At 28.6% G+C, this 21018-nt stretch overlaps 3 protein-coding genes across 4 annotated transcripts; 1 reads left to right on the plus strand and 2 right to left on the minus strand.

The window, feature by feature from the left end:
- Positions 1–3099: 3099 nt before the first annotated feature.
- On the minus strand, positions 3100–6379 carry LOC143197090 (poly(A)-specific ribonuclease PARN). 2 transcript variants are annotated; one of them, XM_076405264.1, is made up of 12 exons: positions 6167–6379; positions 5919–6114; positions 5547–5864; positions 5210–5492; positions 5030–5151; positions 4851–4969; positions 4674–4784; positions 4546–4621; positions 4421–4476; positions 4274–4360; positions 3815–4055; positions 3100–3269 (listed from the first exon to the last, which is right to left on the minus strand). In XM_076405264.1, exons 1-12 carry the CDS (start codon positions 6183–6185, stop codon positions 3158–3160), a joined length of 1740 nt encoding a protein of 579 aa, XP_076261379.1. In that variant the 5' UTR covers positions 6186–6379; the 3' UTR covers positions 3100–3157. The 2 variants fall into 2 exon arrangements, with proteins under 2 accessions (XP_076261379.1, XP_076261373.1); XM_076405258.1 differs by having other exon boundaries at positions 3100–3272.
- A 2360-nt stretch (positions 6380–8739) lies between these two features.
- On the plus strand, positions 8740–11560 carry heix (UbiA prenyltransferase domain-containing heix). Its single transcript, XM_076405276.1, has 2 exons — positions 8740–9272; positions 9324–11560. The coding sequence occupies exons 1-2, from the start codon at positions 8969–8971 to the stop codon at positions 10013–10015; spliced, it is 996 nt and encodes a 331-aa protein (XP_076261391.1). The 5' UTR covers positions 8740–8968; the 3' UTR covers positions 10016–11560.
- Positions 11561–12279: 719 nt separating this feature from the next.
- Positions 12280–20284, minus strand: Ube4B (Ubiquitination factor E4B). Its single transcript, XM_076405298.1, has 16 exons — positions 20028–20284; positions 19186–19776; positions 18482–18751; positions 18249–18428; positions 17528–18089; positions 16179–16973; positions 15524–15770; positions 15228–15452; positions 14928–15165; positions 14796–14871; positions 14567–14744; positions 14136–14364; positions 13968–14081; positions 13779–13912; positions 13534–13721; positions 12280–13235 (listed from the first exon to the last, which is right to left on the minus strand). The coding sequence occupies exons 2-16, from the start codon at positions 19207–19209 to the stop codon at positions 13171–13173; spliced, it is 3525 nt and encodes a 1174-aa protein (XP_076261413.1). The 5' UTR covers positions 19210–19776; positions 20028–20284; the 3' UTR covers positions 12280–13170.
- Positions 20285–21018: the final 734 nt, after the last annotated feature.

The raw sequence follows: 21018 nt of genomic DNA on the forward strand, positions 1-21018 counted from the left end.
TGAGCTCGCGCGGCACCCACTTTGCATAGAGCTTTCTCATACCCAAATATTCGTGAATGAAATGACGTACACGTTCAGTTGATATCTTTAGAGTGTCTGCTATTTCATTCAATTTCAATTTACGGTCGTTCAAAATCATTCTTCAGCAAAAAGTTCTTCGGTATTCATTTCACCACGTCTAAACTTAGCATGCCAATCCTTGATGGTTGATTTTCCTGGAGCAGTGTTAGGAAACTCGGCATCAAGCCAAGTTTTTGCTTCAACTGTATTTTTCCCGTCAAAAAGCAATATTTTATCAACACGCGAAATTCTTTTTTCTTTTTTTTTCACAATAACAAAAGTTGCTTCACTCAAAATGCCATAATTCACAAACTAATGATCCGACAGTTGTGAAATTTATACACGCATTATATTTATAGCGCCATCTATGTATCAGGTAGGGGACTTTTCAATTGACCTGTTATGTATGTTATGTAAATTAAATTTGTATCTATATTAACTAATCAAGTAATAAAATTAATACATATCTTTCATTGTTCCAGGTTTTTGGTCCAGCAAACTTGGCTTTTTGTGATTTGGGCCTTATAGGTTCAGTTGATAGTTTTGAAAGCTACTGGCCTGTTAAGTCCCAAGTCGTGATAGGCAAAATCATCTGGGAGCGCCGCCACGCCCGTCGATGAACAAGAAACATAACTTTTGATACCCATTTAAGTTTATTTTTATTAAATATATCATCAGTGTTTTAATCCAAATGTTGTCATAACTTTTAAGTTCGACTAATTAAAACCAATGTTCAACATAACCGTTACCTATAAGAATCTATAGCCTATTCGCATTTATTATTACAAAACAAAATCACGTGATCACCTAAACTCTAAGAAGGCTTATTGAATAAATATGTTAGGAAAACGTTATTATATATCACATATTCTCATACAACTATTAAATAAATATGAAAAATACGACACTCTCGATTATTAATGACCTGCTACCTAATAAGCAGAATGTATAGCAATAAATCTACCGTTTTCGAAAGGTCTTTATTTGGATGATGTTTAAATAAAATATGAATAGACTGTATCAAAAATACCTGTCAAATAAATATACCTATATTAAAGCCCCATAAATTGATATAATTCAAAAGAGACTGAAGACAACTAAGTTTTGCAGTGAAATAACTTAACGTCAAGCATAACTAGTCTATCCAAAGTAACAGTGAACTCACGTCATCAAGATGTATAATTTATTGCCTATTGCAATTTTTAAATTTGTTTAAATATCAGAGCATATTTTCCTTCTCATTTTATTCCCTTTAAAAAGAGATACGATGCTGATACGTTCGAACATATAATCGAATCAACCTGCAAAAATTGTTCAATTGTCAATTGTCTAGTTATAAATCGGCAAATGTAGTTCTGGTCCATTGCTTGCTTTGATAAATTTCAAATCACTGCTTAATATTTCTGATTACTCTGGTTGAAACTGTTGTACTATAATGTTAAAATAAACTATATTTTCTAACATTTCTCTTTTATTATTTTATTTATATTAGAATAAAGCTAAAATAAATGAAATGTCTAAGTTAAGTGCTACTTTAGATATACATACAATTCTATATCCCATTCATTAGAATTTTTCAATTATATTCTTGTTTTACAGGTGGAAAAAACAATCGCTAAAGTGTCTAAAATCCATATATAAACATTTATTCAGCTTCTTTAAATTTTATCCGGGTCGTTTAATGATATGGTAGAAGCCAGCCAAGGGACTTGTAGTAGAACATTTTGAATTTAAACATTCAAATAATTAATTTAGTTATGACAACGTTATCCTTGCTTTTGACACTTACTGACACATTATTTGGATCAAAAGTTTAAATGAAGTTTTTTGCTAATAATGAACCTTTAGATACTAAAGTATTTTATATTCCATAGACAACGTAGTTCAATGCTACACTAGTCAATGTTAAAAAATATTTTAATTTGAAAGTATTTTACGCAGAATTTGTATTATCAATTCAATTCAATATAGAATAAATTCAATAACAAAATAAAACACATCAGTATTGAAAGATAATTATACATCGCATAGGGTTAATTAATAAATGAACCAGATTCAAATTCAGATATAGCTAGTAAAGCTTGTCACTAGAATGATGAATATATTTTTGTAATTAACTTAATACTGCTTATATACCAGACGAACTAAAAAAACAATGTAATAAAACATGTGTATTATATGAATAACAAATATGTTATAGATTGTATCTAGATTACCATAAAATACCTACATGTTATTGTTAAAAATAATTTAATTAGTAGGAGAGTTGAGACAAATTTGGGGTTTCTTAGCGGCATTTGCCTGTATAAATAATTGCAATGCCCTTGGAAATCCCAAAAATGTTCAATATAGCTTCGAGTTTCTGAACTAATAGCTTAAGTTACTATACTGCTAAAATAGCTATTATGTTTTAATGAAATAATTTGCAATTTTGTGAACTTCAGACCTGATTAATAAATAAAACCGCCGGCTTGGTGGCGCAGTGGTAAAGGCGACAGGACGGTCCTCCTAGCGTTGCGATAGCCGCGGGTTCGAATCCTGCTGGGGCATGGTCGTAAATTTATGTTTGTGATTGTTTAATATTTGTCATTGTCCTAGGCAAGAGTGTAAAATTCGACAAGGAAAATGATCCCAGACTCGCCAGTAACCAGGCTGGTTAAAACCGGATGTTTTCTGGGATGATTTCTAAAGTTGGTCACTCGTCGGTGGCTTAATGCCGAGCACCGTGGTTCGGAACCCACGTTAAACTGTAGGTCTAGTCCAGATAAACCCCTAGTTGGTAAAAAGGACACTTGAAAATACGTATAAAAAATAAATAAATAAAACCTGACAAAATATGTATCATTTATTTTATACTACTACACCCCCATCCCCTCTTATTCTTACAAGGAATTTTACAAATGTGGTCATGTATCAATTCCAAATATTATAGTTTCATATCAACATAAAAACTAAAACTATAAAGATATTAAAAAACATTTATAGGATAATATTATATAATAGATATAATTTTATAAATCTAAATTCAAACGACTTATATTAGTCATATATTTCAGTTTATTAAAATAATAAAAAATATATAACAAATTTGGTAAAATTAATTCCATTCGGCTTCCTCAAACACATTTTTTTTATTACTTTTATTCTCTTCTACTTCTTCAGGAGCTTCTTCTATTGGACTAATTGATCTTTTAGAAGCGGAAAAGCTACTACTGAAAAATATGCATGCAAAAAAAGAAATATTAAAAGAAAATATGTTTTAAAACAGAAAATTATTCAGAATCATATAATAAAATTATTTATAACAAGAATTTAGAAAGACTTTTATAGTGGACTGAAACCACCACCTAGAAATTATAGTTAAATCTGACTCAAAGAAAAATTGCTATGTAAGAATGCAACTTAAAAAGAATAAAAAGACAATAGAAATAAACCTAAATCTTAAATAAAAAAATATATAGAAAATATGGCAATAATAATTAAATATTAAGTGATCCAAAAAGATCAATGAACACGAAAGACAACATTTCTGTATCTTCCCGAAAATGTAAACCAGACAAATGGAAACTGCCTTGCTTAGAAAGCAACAGGAAAATTAAGCATCCGAAAATAGCAAAATAATACCCAATTGAAAATGCATTTCCAACATAAGTTAGCTGAGAGCTGAGAGAAAACCAAGCATAAAATTAACAAGAAATGAAAATATAAGAAAAAATCACCAAAACAAATCATATGTCATTAAAACCAAACTCACCCATCAAAACTGTCTGTCCTTCTCTTTTTGTTTGGAACCTGACCTTCGTTTGACTTTCGTTTCTTTAATGGGCTTGGTGCAATTGGTCTCAGACCTGCAGATATTGCTTGATGCTTAGCAAATGTCATTATGGAGTATGTATCACTTTGACTCAATGTTTTAAGTGCTACTGCAGCTTGGTCTTTCTTCATAAGTCCAACAAAAGCAGATACTTCTGAAATCCAAGCTATATAAACAGCACCTAAAAATGGTATATGGTATATGGTAAATGGTATATATATAATATATATATATATATATGCATACAGATAAAACTTAAGTATTTCTAATTCAAAATACTTAAATATTTTGAAATATCAATACAAAAGACCTTCGATATTTTGAAAATATGTTTTAGTCAAGTAATACCTTATTATAAAATGTCAAAAGTTCATATATAACAAAATATATTCTACTCACCAAATGGACTAAATAATTGCACAATATTATTTGTCGTCCACTGCTTTGGAAATACTAAATGAAAAACATGATCCCTCGATGGATTTACTGAAATAAAAATACACCTATTATTCCTTGATTATTTTTTATCAGAATAATGATACTTACAGTCTTCACCTGATAGATTTAGATACTGGTTATCAGTCAAATACATAAGGTAAATTCTAAGACAAAAGTTATTGTAATTATAAAATTAATTTATGTATTAAATGTTTAACAATTTTGTAACTTACTTGTTTAAATATGGATCAAAAAGTTTGTGACCTAAATTGTCAAAAATATTACCATTTGAAAGATTCTTTTTTGATCCTAACAAAACAATTTAATAAAATAATATATTTATAAAATCAAATTTAAATACCTAAATATTTCCATAAACTAATTAAAATAAGTCCTGTTATAAATGAGTCATAACCAGCTTCATGCTGCTTGTCATCATTTATATTATAACTCAAACATCCATCTTCAACTTCTGAAACATAGAACAAATAAAATAGTTAATTGTTATACTTTTAAATTTTTGCTCCTTAACACTTACCATACCGAGGCATTTCAAAGGGTTTCTCACTAACAAGCTCTAACAGCTGGCCAAGTACTGTTGAGTTAACTAACCCTTTAAAAGGTTCTGTACTTGATATATACTTTGTATCTAAAACTCTTTTTTTGTTGTTAATTTTAAAAGTAGATATATGTATTTTATTGTATATAATTAATTACCTTGGAAATAATGAGCTAGCACATTCCTTAAAATCACAGTAATTTTCAGGTAACGGTGTTACAAATTTATGAATTGTGTGCAAAAAATCTAACAACATATTATGTCCAACAATTATTTTCTCCTAAAAAATACATTACATGATAGAGAAATATGCCTATAAAAAGTTTTTATCAACTTACAGATTCTATAATTTTCTTAATAACTTTTGAAAAGCCTATACTATTTTCAAAAGTATTTAACATGTCCTGCATTTTTTTTTCCATAATATCTTCTTTTTCTTGAGCAGTTTTACATTTCATAGCAAATAGAATTCTATCCTTACTTTGTAAACGGGTTTCTAATGTTACCATATCAGAAAAATTTTGATGACATGTTTGATAAATAAGTCGTCTTAAAAAACCATTACATCTTGGAATTTCCATTTCAGTATCGTCTGAGTTAATAAAATCTTTAATTTTTTGACTAAAAAAAAACATCAATATATATGTTTAAACATTATTATACTCTAATTAGTACATTATTTCCTCTATAAACTCCTTATGTTCATCAGGAATTGGTATAATGTCATTACTATTAGTTCTAGAAATTGAAGATTCTTTCAGTTTTTTTTGAAATTCCTCTAAATTAGCCCTGTATGAATCTTCCTCAACATTATTTAAATATGATACACCTTCTTTAAATAGTTTATTGAAATTAAATCCTTCATTGATCAAAAAATCAATTGAAGAAGTTTGACACATAAATCTTTGATCTTCAAGAAATTTTTTCACTGGCTTTCGAAAAATATAAAAGTTATAACTTTTATGCTTAAATACATCATTCTTTTTCTCATACCTAAAATTTAAAGTTATTACAAATAACAAAGAACTTACCACTTATAAACATTACCGAAAGAATGACAGACCATATTGAATTAATAAAAACTCCTTACAATCATTTAATACCTTTTCATAGAATTTTTTAGGAGTATCAAATGCATTTATATGATTAAGAGCAGTTTTCAATCCTGTCAATTCACAATCAATACTGATAAAAGTGCAATTTTTTATAGCTTCTTCAATTTCAGGTAACACATTTACAAAATCTAAAAAAAAAAGTATAAATAACTACCTATAAAAACCAAAGCATATACTTACTTGACTGTGTAACTTCCATAGCTGATTTTTTTTAAATGTGTCTAAAATGTATTATTTAACAAAATTAGATATTAGTTTTTACTAAATATGTACTGAATTTTACATATAACAACAATGTATATATCCTCTCCTAACAGTAAAATAGAAATAGAAATTTGAATTTGAACGATTCAAAAATAAAATTAGGTTAGTTCTATAGAAAAAAGTAGCGTTGGGAACTATCGACTGAAAACAGTCGAAACAGTTGATAGTCCCAAAACAGACGAAACAGTCGATAGTCAAAAAAATAGTCAAATGCTGGGTTCGACTGTTTTTTTAGATTAGTGATGTAAGACGAAGATATACGAATTCTTGTCTGTATAAAATGTGAGATTGGGAAGGACGGAGATAAATGCTTGGAACAGTTAATTTTAAATGTCTTTAAATTCTGTAATGGTAGTATAAGCCAGACAAAATATATAATATCTAGTGTTGGGAACAATCGACTGAAATCGACTATCGAATGTTCAGTAATTAACTACTTTTTACTATCGACTATTTCAGTCGCTATTTTTGGTTCTACTGTTTTTACTAGTAATTGTTTTCAGTTGACTGTGTTCAGTCGCTATTTTCGGTACGACTGATTTTATTACTATTTACTATCGATTGTTTCAGTCGTTTACTAGTTCATTCGATTAATTTTTAACATTCTGGCCTTCCGTCCTAGCCGCGACCTTGAAAGTAAAGCGCCAAATTTATCCTTATATATGTAATATATGGGGCTTTATGTTTTTTTTTCAGTTTGCTTGTGAATAACTATATATTGTAAATTAATATAGCAGCCTTTTGGAACGCTAGTTTTAGAGGACAAAAAAATTAAATTGTAAATGATAAATTGTAAGATACTTTTGACCGGCATAATAGGTAAAACTTTTTCCCTAAAATCTTGAAAACTAAAATTAGGTTCTAAAGATTTCAGAAATTGCATAGATCCAAAAGATTTGAAGAATTTTTTACAGTAGCAGTTGTTAAATTTCTTTTAAAATTATTAACTGTAAAGAGGTGAATAAAGTATATTAAATATTTGTAATAAATACATTTCCTGATAGGAAAACTCTACTTTAATGTTCAACAATTTATTTTGTTGGCTATTAAGAAGAGCACCACAGTTTTTATTTTTTCACGAATGGACTATCTTAACAGAACCTGTTCAACTTTTAAGGCCCATTGAAATAATGACCACCGAGTTATCTGGTGAAAGATATCCCAAGGATGTCTTTAATTATACGGTTAATAAGAAGACTATCAACATTCCATCAAATCCAGGATTTTAACAAGTGAATGGGGGAAAAATGACAAAATTGTCTATTAGATGTCATCAATAAAAGACTGGCAATTTTAGAAATGAATACGATATGCAGGAAATCCACATTTTCAGATCCTAGATTTAAAAAAGCAGGATTTGGTATTGCAAATAATGCTGACGCGATACAAAAAGTTATCACAAAATAGGTATCTTCCATTCTAACTTCAAAAATTACAAATATGGTTCCACAATTCGAAATTCAAGACAAAACTACTGACCAAGAATATATTGACATCTGGAGATATTTTGATAAAAAAATGGCTGGAATGAACGAAGTAATTATTCCAAGTACTGCAGCAAATTTATAGATTTAGCACTATTTGGAAATTCCATTTATTGGGCGTTTAGAAAACCCATTGGATTTTTGGCAACTCCATAAAATGAAACTACCTGAATTATATCAGTTACACTTAAAATATTCCTATACCCGCAACATCTATACCCTGGGAACGAGTTTTTTCAATATCTGAGCAAATAATTAACGATTGAAGAAATCGCCTCAAGGGAGAAAAGTTGAACATGATAATATTCACAGTAATTTAAAAATATTTCCGTTCAAAAATAAATAAAACTTTTATTTAAAAAGGGTCTGGTGGTTATAGAACGATCATTTTTACTTTTAAGTTAATTAGATTTTTCAATGATTAGGTATACGTTTACATTTTTAGTAGTTATGGTTATTGAAAATCTTTAGTTTTTAGGTTTTATTTAAGTTATACTATTTATATTTATCATGCTATGTTATTTAAAAATAGCAATTAATATATTAAAACAGGACAAAACATTTGTGGTATTATTATTCCATTCCTTTTTACACATCCACAGAACATTCAGTATAAAAGTAATTCTAGTTTCTTTCATAGAAAAAAATGGTTTCTTTAAAATTATATTTATTACATGATAATAGAAATTAGGATTTTTTTTCCATTTTTTTTTAATTTATCGCTTGAATGAATAACATCTCTGTCTCGCTTATATTACCATTGGAGAATAAAAAGACATTTAAAATTAAGTGCTCCAAGCATTTATCTCCGTCCTTTCCTATCTGACATTTTATACAGACAAGAATTCGTACATCTTCGTCTGACATCACGAAAAAAAACAGTCGAACCATGCCTTTAACTGAAAATAGTACTATTTTTACTTATTAGTTAATATTTTCAGTCGCTATTTTTTTTACTATCGACTGTTTCCAGTCGATAGTTACCAACGCTAGTAGTATCTAAATGAAGAAGAAAATAGGCTAGAATCTCTCTGACAGATTTTAGTATTTACAAATTTTATAATTTAACTAATCTCAAAGTTCTTGAATCTCTTAAACATACTAATTACTTATTATTTCTTAAAAGTAGTAATTGAAAATATAAGTTTTAAGATAAGATTAAATTATATAATAAGATATCTTTTTAATTTTCGCATAACAGTATCTTGAAAATATACAGTTAAAAACCAAAAGTATGCCAGTGGAACAAATTCAAACAACTAAAGAAGAAATACCAAATGGAAATCTTCAAACGGGAAATATTAAAACTTCTGGAAAGTCGAAGTCGGTATTTATGAAATTATCAAGTTATGTACTAGCTTTAAGACCATGGTCATTAAGTGCAAGCCTTATGCCGACTTTATTAGGTTCAACAATAGCTTACAAATATCCTGGATCAACAGACTTCAACTATATAACATTAATATTTACTATTTTAACAGTTGTTTCTGTTCATGGAGCAGGAAATGTTGTTAACACATATTTTGACTATGTGAAAGGTAGAAAAAGTTAAATTAACTCTTAAAAATACATTAATGTTTAAATTTTAGGCATTGATAACAGAAAATCTGATGACAGAATTTTAGTTGATCATATTCTAACAAAAGATGAGGTAGTTTCTTTAGGAGCATCATTGTATTTATGTGGTTGCATTGGCTTTATATTAATGGCAGCTCTATCACCAGCAAAAATGGAACATTTAGCTTTAGTTTACTTCGGAGGGTTATCATCAAGTTTTCTTTACACTGGTGGAATTGGGTTTAAATATATTGCCTTAGGAGATGTACTAATTTTAATCATATTTGGACCAATTTCTGTACTTTTTGCTTTTATGGTTCAAACTGGTAGAGTAGAATGGGCAACGATGTACTATGCCATTCCATTAGCATTAAACACTGAAGCTATATTGCATAGCAACAATACTAGAGATTCTGAGTCGGACAAAAAAGTTGGAATTGTTACTTTAGCTATAATAATTGGTCACACTGCCTCACACATTTTATATGCATTTTTATTGTTTACACCATATATTATGTTTATGGTAGCAACTTTAAAATATTCGAAATGGTTTGTTTTGCCGTTAGTTACCCTCCCAGGTGCTTTTAAGATTGAAAAACAGTTTAGGTCTAGTGATATTCAAGCTATTCCTAAAAAAACAGCAAAATTAAATTTATTCTTTGGGGTATTATATGTTTTTGCTTGTAGTATGGCTCCGAACCTACCATTTATAATGCAGAGATAGATTTATGAAGGGCTTCTATTAATATTAATTTGTGTTAAATTTTTTTTTTCGGTATTAAAGAATTTTATTTATTTTTAATCTGTTTTAGTAAAATATGATTTAATTATAGCTAATTAACAAGTCTGGCCTGTAATTGTTTTGTTCAGGAATAAAATTCCTATTTGGTGTATTGATGACCAGATATTTAATCTGATACATTTCTAGGTATATTTTATATCTTTATTTGATATATATAATTGTTTATGTTAATTAGCTGTAAAATAGTATTATGAAATATTCTGAGTATACATAAGAACTGTATATTTTTATTTATTTATATATTATAGATATTAATTTCACATAATATAATGTTTATTTGGTTTATGAAATTTTTTTTCATAGGCATTTTATGTTTTATGTTAAAATCATTTTAAGATGTTATCTAATAAAACTAAATCAAATATCAGAGGTAGATTTTGGAATAATTATTTATATACTAATAACACCATTATTTTAGAAATTAGTATTATGTTATTATTTATCATTAAATATTTCATTTAAAGTGATATTCATGGACATTTTAATAATCCCTTAATTGGAAGTCACATAGCCACAATATGTAAATTTTATATCAATATCTATGATAAGATATTGGTAACAAATAGATTCCAAAGCCTACTGTATGATTTAGGTTCATCAAAGTTACTGATGATCTTAACTCTAAATTACATTTTTTGTACTGAGCACCATTTAGTTAAGAGATAATAATTTATGTAGATACTATTGAAAATTGTTGCTGCTGTCCGAGTTAAACAAAGTACTTATTATTGACAATAATATAAAGCCTGGAAAATAGATTACACTTCATTTTTAAAATAATATAACTAGGATTAGATAAGTTTTTATCATAATATATGGCAAGTCGTGTTTAAAAGTTATAAATGCAGTATTACTAAAAATGACTCAACTTGCCAAAATATTAAGTAACCCACTCATTAGCAAGTTATATTTATTGTTAGTGTGCGATAATGAACAATTTCAGCTTCCATTCCAGGGACCATAAACAAACAATTATTATAGTTTAAGGTCACTCTTGAATTATCTTAAATTAATAAAGTATAATGAGAAAGGTAGCACAAAATATTAATATTGGGAATGTTACTGAAATTTTGGTAACTGCCCTTTTAATACGACAAAAAAGATATCAATAATGTGAAAAGCTCAATTGACATTCAAACAAATTGACAATACAGAATTAATAAAAAAAGTATTTCAATAATTCTCTGTCGCTTTTATGAAAATATTCAAAATATATTTGCACGATTATATAGAGGTATTTTATAAATACTTTATACTTTTACTGGTACAAGTTACACATGTTAATATCATTGTTTATATGACTTTACGTCTCCATATCTACTGTAGATATCTGCTAGTCAGATATAAAATGGCTTTAAAATAGATTGACTTGTAAATTATTATTAGCAGATAGGCATTTAACGCTTAATACAACATATCTTAATGTACAAAATATTGCTCACTGTTAAATATACACTTTATATTCCATGGCTGTTTTGAGTTAAAATTAATTCCCAGTTAACAATTAATATTTCCTATACTAATTAACTAATACTTATAAAGGTACTATGATATGTGAAACGGTTTAAAAGACAAATAAGCTATTAATTTATTTTAAGGAAAAATGAGGCGACTTATGAATGGCGATAGAAAACGGCACTGAGAGTTTTATCTGTTAGAAGACAGATCAAGCCCTTCTCGACGTCTAATTTTATATATATCATCCCTTTCAATTCAATGACGATGTCAGACGTTCTCGGACAATGCATCACCCAAGGGTAATAATAACTTTAAAACTTAATAGTTTCTTAGCAAAAAAAAAACAAGTAATAGAAAGAATTTTAGGGACGTTTGTATTTTGTCGGAAACATGTCATGATTGGTTTAACTCCAAGAAAACAAAACCCAATTAAGTGGCCAAATCATCCAACAATCATAATTAGTCACACCATTGATGGTAATTATGTAGTTCGCTAGTAAAAACTGGTGTAAATGAAAAGCATGTTTAATTTCGACGATTTGGCAACTATAAAGTGGCGTTTTCAAATCAATTTAAAGAGAGATTGAAAAAGGAAAGTAAGGATAAATGGGAATCGCAAGGAATAAATACATTGATCAACTGAAAAGTTAAATAATCGCAACTAAGAGTAGAGAAATAAACACCTGTATTAAATTAAAAGTCAAAATCAATTAATTAACAAAAACAAGTTTATATATGACAATAGTTTATTATTTTAAGAATCTACAATCTATAGTTCATATAAAAATGGTATAATTCTAAAAACTCTTAACCAAGACAATATTTAATTGAGAAGAACCAAAATATATTTAGATACACATATACAGACAAATTCAAACTTGTAATTAGTATATATCATATTCAATTTTCCAAGCACCACTGTCGGTACCTGTCAACAATAATAGATATTTACACCTCTAATTTACTATCGCTATTAGTTCTCACTTTTTATTAAAAAAAATATCGCGCCATATATATCATAGTTTCATAATTACCATCTCTGCGATAAAAAATAACAAGATCATTCTCCTGTACATTATGAGCTCGAGATATGTTTATGAAAATCTAAAATAAATATTGAGACAAGTTCATTTTTATTTGATTGGGATTAAAAATGTATCAAAATGGTTTGTTATTTAATAGTAATTAAAAAAACTACTATTTAGGAAAAATCCTAGGGGCATAGATTATATTGCTGATACTGATCAGAAATTACACTTATTGCTTAAAACAAAAAGGGGCATTTAATAACAAATGCAACAGTGAACTCTTATTGTGTTAAAAATGAGATCTAAAAGTTATCAGCCTTGATTGTATTATCAACATTCAAGTTCATCAGGTAATTTTTCGTGAATCCTTACAATGTGTCTATGAACAATCTATACACCAGAAAAAAACAAATTCAGTTTTATGAAATTGTACATTTTAAAATATCTAAGATCTATCTATTCAGCATTATAAAAATTACAAAAACAGGTAAATACCAAAATTTACAAACAATAATGATAACTGATATATAATTTAACATAATTTCGATCGGATTTAAAATAAGGGATTGTTACATTTTAAGTCTTAGGATATCAATTCAAAGTCGTTTTTGTTTTCTCTGATTTCCATATTCTTATCCTTTCTTTTAAATCATCAGCTAAAAAAAAAGTAATAGATATTATAACATTTTGACAATTTCAATAATAGTCTCAGATAAAAACTATTAAGATAAATAAAAAAGTCTGATTTGTAACATGACTATGATTGTAATATGTGTAATTAAATTTACATATTATTTTCATAATACTTTTCCAACATCAACATGCTAGTTGATTCATCTCTTATCAAATTTTACATTCTTGTGCATGAACAAAAAATCAGACATATATAACCAGGAGTCTAGGTCTAGTGATTTTCTTAATATAACTCAATAAGATGTCTATCAAAGATCTTACCTGGCAAAAGCATATCTTCAGTAAGAGGTTGTCGATTGAATGGATCTGTATTACTATTTAATAAATGTCTCATAATAACTGACCTATCCATTATTTGTCCACTAGGTAACAAAACTGGATCTGTCATTAAAGTATCCATCAATGGATCCTTAAATTCATCTGGTGCATCCTCTAACCACTCATCTGATCTATAAAATTATCAAACAGTTTATACATTACAAATAATATTAAATTTTCTATTGTACCTCTGATTGTTTTCAAGTACTCTACAAGCTTTTTCTGATAATTCTCTAAACTGCTCAATTTCTACTAGAGTTTTAATTCCAACACGTTCCATCAAAGAAGCTGCATCAGCAAAAAGTTGTTTGCTAAAAGATCTCTAAAAATACCCCAGCAATGAATTATTTCAGTAACTTAAACATATGTTTAATTACCTCATCACTAGCAAGAGCTTCAGCAAAACTATCACAGTCTAAATGTAAGTATATATCCACTAATTGACTCAAAAGTCTCCTTGGTTCCCAGCCATATTTGTCTGGATTATCAACCTAAAAGATATAAATAGATGTATTTCATACATAATTCCCAAAATCACTGCTTACTTTTAAATCCTTATATTTTTTCCCACACAATTGTTGAAGGTTAAAATTGAGCATAGAAGCAAGTCTACCAACGAGTTCAGGTCTAAGGAAAGGTTCCTTTATATCAACAGTTAAATAATGGAACATATCCACGGTTTCGCGTGCTAAGGTGAGGTAGGATCTACATTGTCTTTCGTCAGCATTAAGCTGACGCATACGGCTTTGTTGTTGATCGGTAGGCAGTTTTGACCTAAAATAAATTAGTCTGTGATAATAATTAATATTGTCTAAATGAATATTAACGACATTTGTATAGCTTTCTCTATTCTCAATATTTTCCAAAATTATCCATTTAATTTTACAATTCAATGACTTTCTTCATCGACCATACTTTCGAAAAGGGGTATTATGTACAAATTATGCTATACCAGACAAAATAAATTAGTATTTACCATTTTTCTTCATCAGCAATCAAATCTTGAATTTCATGTATTCTCTTCAAAGATTCTAATGATTCATCCAATAAAAACGTTGTATCATTCATCAACATATTTATAAATTTAACGAATTGTTTCCCACATTTCGATTCGTTTACAACAGCTTGTCTATGCACTGGAGACCCCCACATTCCTGAAAATATTCATATTTATTTTTGGTCTAAAATAATTTACATTTATTTACCTTTGATTATAAGACTAATATGGTATCTTATCGAAAATTTATCATAAAATTCTGAGCTTGACCCTGTGGTTTCGACCTAAAATTTAAGATAAAATTAAGATCGTTTATTTTTCGTTTCTATATAAAACTTACGTCAGTGTAAAATTTCATTAATGAACTAGGAAGAATAGTTCTAGATATATGATGCATCATAAAGCTGTTATAAAGGGATTCGCATCTTGGTTGTATACTAGGAATAATTGCAAAAACAACCTCTATCATCTTCGCGACGAGATACGGATTCTTAATCATATTCGAAGAACATATTGTAACTAAAAGCCACGTTATCAATGTATCCTCAGTATTATCGGTAATAACACTGGGGAAGTATCTAAAATAATTTATATTGTTACAATAGTTTTACAAATATTCAATATTTTATCTTAAACTTACTGTATAGCAAATAATAAGAATTCAGCTATGTCCTCCACATACCATTCTGGCATTGCATAGAATGCAGGTGATTGTGGACAAGGCAGTGGTAAATCGGGAATAGGTAATCCTGGTTGAGAACCTGTCATTAAACTTAAGAGATATTCACTAACAGATGTATAAAATATCAAAGACCGACGCATTAGATTTTTATCTAAAAGACCAGCATCAGCACATGCCTTGGACCTAAAATAGACAATAGTTAATATTCAATTGTTTCAGGTTAATAAAAAAAACTTTACGAAATAAAATCTTACTTATTTAATTTTTTTAACTGTTGTTTCCATCGTTTAATAAACTGCTTATTTCTACTGGCAAAAGGTGTATTTTTCCATTGCGCCTCTCCAGCTATTGTTTCATCTACCAACTTCTGTAAATCTCGAATTGCCCTTAATCTACGCTGATATTTTTGTATAGCAGGTAAGAGGGACAAATGATGGCAGTGTAATGTCAAAAACCAGCAAATGGTCGAAAAGTTAGGTACTGGAAATTCATAGGATTTTCCTATAAAGCAAAAAAAAGAATTATTTCTAAAGGGTTATCAGTAAAATGATTTAATCATTCCATTTGAATATTAAAATAGAAAAAACATTGATGCCAATCGTCATACAATAAAACGTTCATTTGTTACATCTTCTGCATTGTTACAAGTTAATTAAATAAGCTCCAGTGAGGTTTTGTTCATTGTTATTTATAGTATTAATTAGTAGTTAATTACCACTTGGTATAATTTAAATAATGCAAATAACAACAGTGTAAATATGCCATAAGAATTAATTGAAACGATATTTAACGTCAGTACAGCAATAAGCATATGGATTATTCTACTTCTAATTTATTTAAAAAGGAATAAGAATTTTAAGCATGATAATACATTGTATTAAAAAATTACGTGTTTGAAATTATACTTACCAAATTCTTCTAACCAATCCGCCACCTCCTGGGAAGAAAATTTCAGTCTTGTATCATTACCTATTTGTATCATGGCTTCGGAATGGAAAGGATACATAAGATCCATTTTGTTGAACTTTATCTTCAGTGATAAGTTTTGTAGTACACTCAACAAATTCAACATAAAGCCATCACCGGCTAACAGACGCTCTTCCATCGCCAACTGCGCTCTTTTTTCATTATGTCGCAAAATCTGTGCGAGATATTTCAAACACGAATCCCGACTATCTTGATTCGCCAAAATATTATGAAAAATTCTATGTAAAGTGTTACGGATATTCTCTAATTCGAGCTGAAGCGGATGTTTTAATGTGCTATCGTTTACCGAATTACCTGAGAATAATTTCTCCGCCACTTTCGGTTCGTCTTCGGCGAAAACAGATATATCTAAAAATGGCCCGAGAAAAGACATAAAGGTAAGTTCACGTCCAGCGGCGTTAGTTAACGGTTCCGATATGTTAAATTGAAATTGTCGCGTTATTAGACTACAAATAGGTCTATTATTACACCTGATATCTGCCAATTCGAACAAAGTTTGTAATGGTAGTCTGTGTTCATCTTCAACTATACTAGCCGTACGCATCATACGAAATAGTCCTTGCAAAATTGGACTAAACACTTTATCAAACAGTTTTTCGTTGGCATAAGTGCGAGTAACTAATTCAGTCAAAAAACCTCTGGGTACGGTCTGATGAACAATAGGGGCAAGCAGAGGAGATTTGCCATAACCTTCCTCCAATCCAGGAATTACTCTCCCTAGAAACAAAAGACCCATGTAGATAAACATAACATTAAGATATGTGACCTATATAAAATAAATATACGCAAATAAACGGTTTTACTGTCCATGGGAACAGGAATGTATGCCGTTATTTTGATACGCACTCCTATTTAGCAGTATAAATGAATAACAGATAGTTGTAATAAAAAAATTTAAACCTTGAATATAAATAAAACCATTTATAGGGTTTTATCGTTCGACATACAATTATGCTTATTCGTAACCACTCTCGGATTATTATCAGCTAAAAGAATTTTTATTGACTCTGACAACAGATACAAACTAATTTAGTCATAGTAATTCTTATGATAAACATAAAGACTCCAAATTGTGTTGAATAGATTTAGTAATAAAAAATGTATTATTCTTATTATGCCTGTCCTAAATAAAGAGTTATTTTCTATTTACATATTAATTTAGGTACAATAACTAAATCCTCAAAATATTCATGACATTATCTATGTCAGATTCCTTTAAAATACATCATATTAATATTTACTTAAACTTACTCTTGAGAGTATTTACTTACCCTGAACTACCAATGTTGCATACTGAATCAGTTGTGCCCGAACTTCAGTTAAAACATCACTTAAAGGTGGAATGCTTGATTTTTTGGGATGATTTCTTTCTTCTTGAGCAACTCTATTATAGGAGTCCATCAAAAAATTTATTGCTAGTGTTATTGGACTTTCCACTGCACCTTCTCTCATAATTAAGGCTGGTACGGGACATTGCATATCACTTGTACTAGGGCTACTTTGTATGGGGCTCACAGATCCCGAATGAACACTATAAGTGTCAGAAATGTCCTGATGTGAGGGCGTAATATTTTTAAAAGGATTATTTCCTCGAGCGATCAGATTCAGTATTTCCATAATGGCAGATGAAGTTTGATCCCTTATAGGTAAATGAGGATTATCTTTTAGATATTCAGCTGTTTGTGGCAGGAATAATTGTGAAGGTGTTGAGTTTGTATAAGATGATTGCAGAATACGTGCTACAGTCTTCTGAAGTTGTTCTACAGTTAATTCAGTAGATGAGGTTGATCTATTGCGATGAATATCTTTTTTCTGTAAATCTGATTCATCTACCTACAATTACAAAACATTAATATTCTAGTATCAAATTATATATTATTTATTAGTTTCATTAGAGATTATAAAAAGGTTGATATGAATTAAACAAATATGTTAAGTTTTGATAATAAAAGACAATAATTGTTTTTTAGAAGGAAATGAATCTATCCTTACCTCCATATTCTCGAAACCAGAATCAATATCTGTATTTCCACCCATTTTATCTGCACATCCACTAGCCTCATCAACTTCCATATGAATGGAGCTAGTTTCAGAGTCACTTCTCACAGGTGGTGCCCTTGATCTTTGTTTGGAACTAGATGGCATTTGAATATCTATGGGTTTACTTGGTTCCTAAAAATTAATTATTTGTGGTCTAACAATGTTCTCAAATAAAGCCATACTACCTTAAATACTCCAGCTCCTTCCATTTGAGATTTATCCTTGTCTTTTCCATTTTCCACTGAAAATTTATTGTCTTTTCTCATATCTTGAGAACCAACCACGCTAAAGAATTTATTATCTAAGGAGCTGCTTTGAGACTCAAACACTGGAGGACTCTGACCTTGGGTTGTTGACATTGGAGATTGAGATATAGGAGTGATAGGTGGTGAGATAGAATTTGATGGCGAGCCACTTTCAAGAGCTGCAAGACGTGCTAAACGGCGCCGACGTATCTAGGAAATAATTAATTAACATTAGTTAACAAGTGGCATTATCGGTGAATGAAAACAGAACTAAAGTAAATAACAATAAGTTGTATATTAAATTTAAGTATGATAATTTGATTTCATTTGTTATACAAATGCATTGTTTATTTATGAAAGACATTACTTAAGTAATAAAACCTCAAAATATTGTAGTTGTAATAAAAATATAGTGGAAAGTAAAACACATCTTTTTAGGCATATAACATTTCATGAAATTCAAATAATTTTCCATAATGATATTTCGATTATTATTTATAATAATCAACTAAAAACAGAAAAATAAAAACAAATAACGCGGACTTAAAATAAATAATATCACGTACACGTTAACAATAAAAATTGATTTTGGTAGTACAAAGAAATAAGAAATCTGGTAAATATAACAGATATTATTTGCTTACCTCTTCTTGACTTAGTTCGCTCATGTTTATATTTTCTTGTGTGTAACTGCTTGGTTCCAAATGCAAATATTATAAAAATACTAGGAGTTTATTTTTCCCAAATAATCACTAAAATTAATTTTCTCTGTCTGGAACTCTCAAATCGACGTCAAAACTAATGTCAGTCACCTCGTTTAACAGCTGAGTTAAAGATTCGATTGGTTATTAGACTGACTCGAATACTGCAAATCATTGTTGGTTACTTCCCATTCTCAGCGACAACAAAACGGAAAGTCCTATAGCTGGCTATCTTTCTCTGATAAACGATTTTTTCCTATTGCTGTCTTTGTTATACGATCATACAGAGGTATAGAATTGCAGACATCTCCCTCTATCGTATTGATTTTTAATAGCTTGCGCTTTGTTATTTCCAAGAACAATTTTTGGTGCGCAGGTTTAAAATTGTAATGGATTTTTTTCTTTTATTTTGGGAAATAGGAAAAACTCAAAAGTTTATTTTGGAGTAAATGAACTTGGCCGCTTAAGCGTTCTTTGTACTTTCTGGTTTTATGATATTTTGGTAACTCTTAATAACTAATTGAGGCTAAAACCCTGCAAAGAAAGCAGATGTTATTTGACTCCGTTTAAAATTATACTACTGCTACTGTCAGGTGGGTATTTATATATAGTATAAATAAATAAATAAATAAATAAATATATATATATATATATTTATTATATAATATATCCTAGAGTATTACTGTCAAAGATATAGTATTAACAATTGCCTATTAAATAATTAGAATATTAATATATGTTAAATAAAATATAAATAATAACATTAGTCTCTTTCATTTACTTACAGTTCTCACGTGTTTTCAAAAATGCGTTTTTGCCACACCATTTCTCGAACATAAATAAAAACATGTTATTGTTATCGACTACACGAATTTAGAAAATTTTGTTTGATTTATTTTTAAACAGAAACTCTTCAAAATAACTTAAATCTTAATTAACTTTAAATACGCCATAGAATATTGCTAGTTGCGGAATTTATAAGGTTACATGGCATAATGTTTTAAAAGACACTCCCTATTGTAAAATATGTTTTTAAAATTATGTAAAATGATCAAATATATCCAAAAGCATAAAATGAAAGCTCAATCTTTATTAAGTAATTTTCTATTATTTAATATTACTGGTTGCATATATATATATATATATATATATATATATAATCATTTTAATACTGGTTTTTATAATTTTAGTGTTAATTTATTATTAACATGATTACATTATTCATTTTATTAACGTATGGGTTTTATAAAACGTATACATTTATATTTAAGTTTTATTGAAAACACAATCAATGAAAATATATTATATTTAAAAAATCTTGTGAATAATATCAGATACCTAATAGTTTAAAAATGTTGATTAGAAACATATTGTAGGTACCATGTAGATACATATTTTGCCAATATCGTTAACCTTTTATATTCTAACTAGAATTGTCAACTATTCAATGCATATAAAGGAAATAACACATTTAAATGTTTTATGAATATATTTCTTAGTTATAGCTGTTCGCAATATTATAAAATATAGGATCTTCAATACTAAACTTTCTACTAGATAGTTGCTTTTCATGAAATTAATTCTGAAATATTTTTAGTATTTCCCTTCTTTTGATAAGATAGATACCTAAAATCCCAAAAATATTTTTCTTTTATCAAAATAAATCGCTCTATTATTTATGATCTCTGTACTAAAAAGTTATAACATATAGCCGAAATAGGTATTTCATATAAATGTTCAAAACAATTAATATATGATTATATTTCGTATCAACAT

This window comes from Rhynchophorus ferrugineus, unplaced genomic scaffold, assembly GCF_030347505.1.
Source record: "Rhynchophorus ferrugineus isolate W39M unplaced genomic scaffold, kcgeb_rfMv2 rfM1, whole genome shotgun sequence".
In the NCBI taxonomy this organism is placed as follows: Eukaryota; Metazoa; Arthropoda; class Insecta; order Coleoptera; family Curculionidae; genus Rhynchophorus; species Rhynchophorus ferrugineus.

Bases quoted from the DNA above. Each gene is read 5' to 3' on its own strand.
- Ube4B (XM_076405298.1), bottom strand. From the start codon at position 19,209: ATGAGCGAACTAAGTCAAGAAGAG. The intron at 18,752-19,185 runs GTAAGCAAATAA...ATTATTTCCTAG, and splicing joins GCGAACTAAGTCAAGAAGAG to ATACGTCGGCGCCGTTTAGC. The intron at 14,365-14,566 runs GTAAATACTAAT...AATTTATTTTAG, and splicing joins ATTGCTGATGAAGAAAAATG to GTCAAAACTGCCTACCGATC.
- LOC143197090 (XM_076405258.1), bottom strand. The intron at 4,622-4,673 runs GTATTTAAATTT...TTGTTTTGTTAG, and splicing joins TAGTTTATGGAAATATTTAG to GATCAAAAAAGAATCTTTCA. The intron at 4,361-4,420 runs GTAAGTATCATT...TTTTTATTTCAG, and splicing joins AAATCTATCAGGTGAAGACT to TAAATCCATCGAGGGATCAT.
- heix (XM_076405276.1), top strand. From the start codon at position 8,969: ATGCCAGTGGAACAAATTCAAACAACTAAAGAAGAAATACCAAATGGA. The intron at 9,273-9,323 runs GTAGAAAAAGTT...TTTAAATTTTAG, and splicing joins ATATTTTGACTATGTGAAAG to GCATTGATAACAGAAAATCT.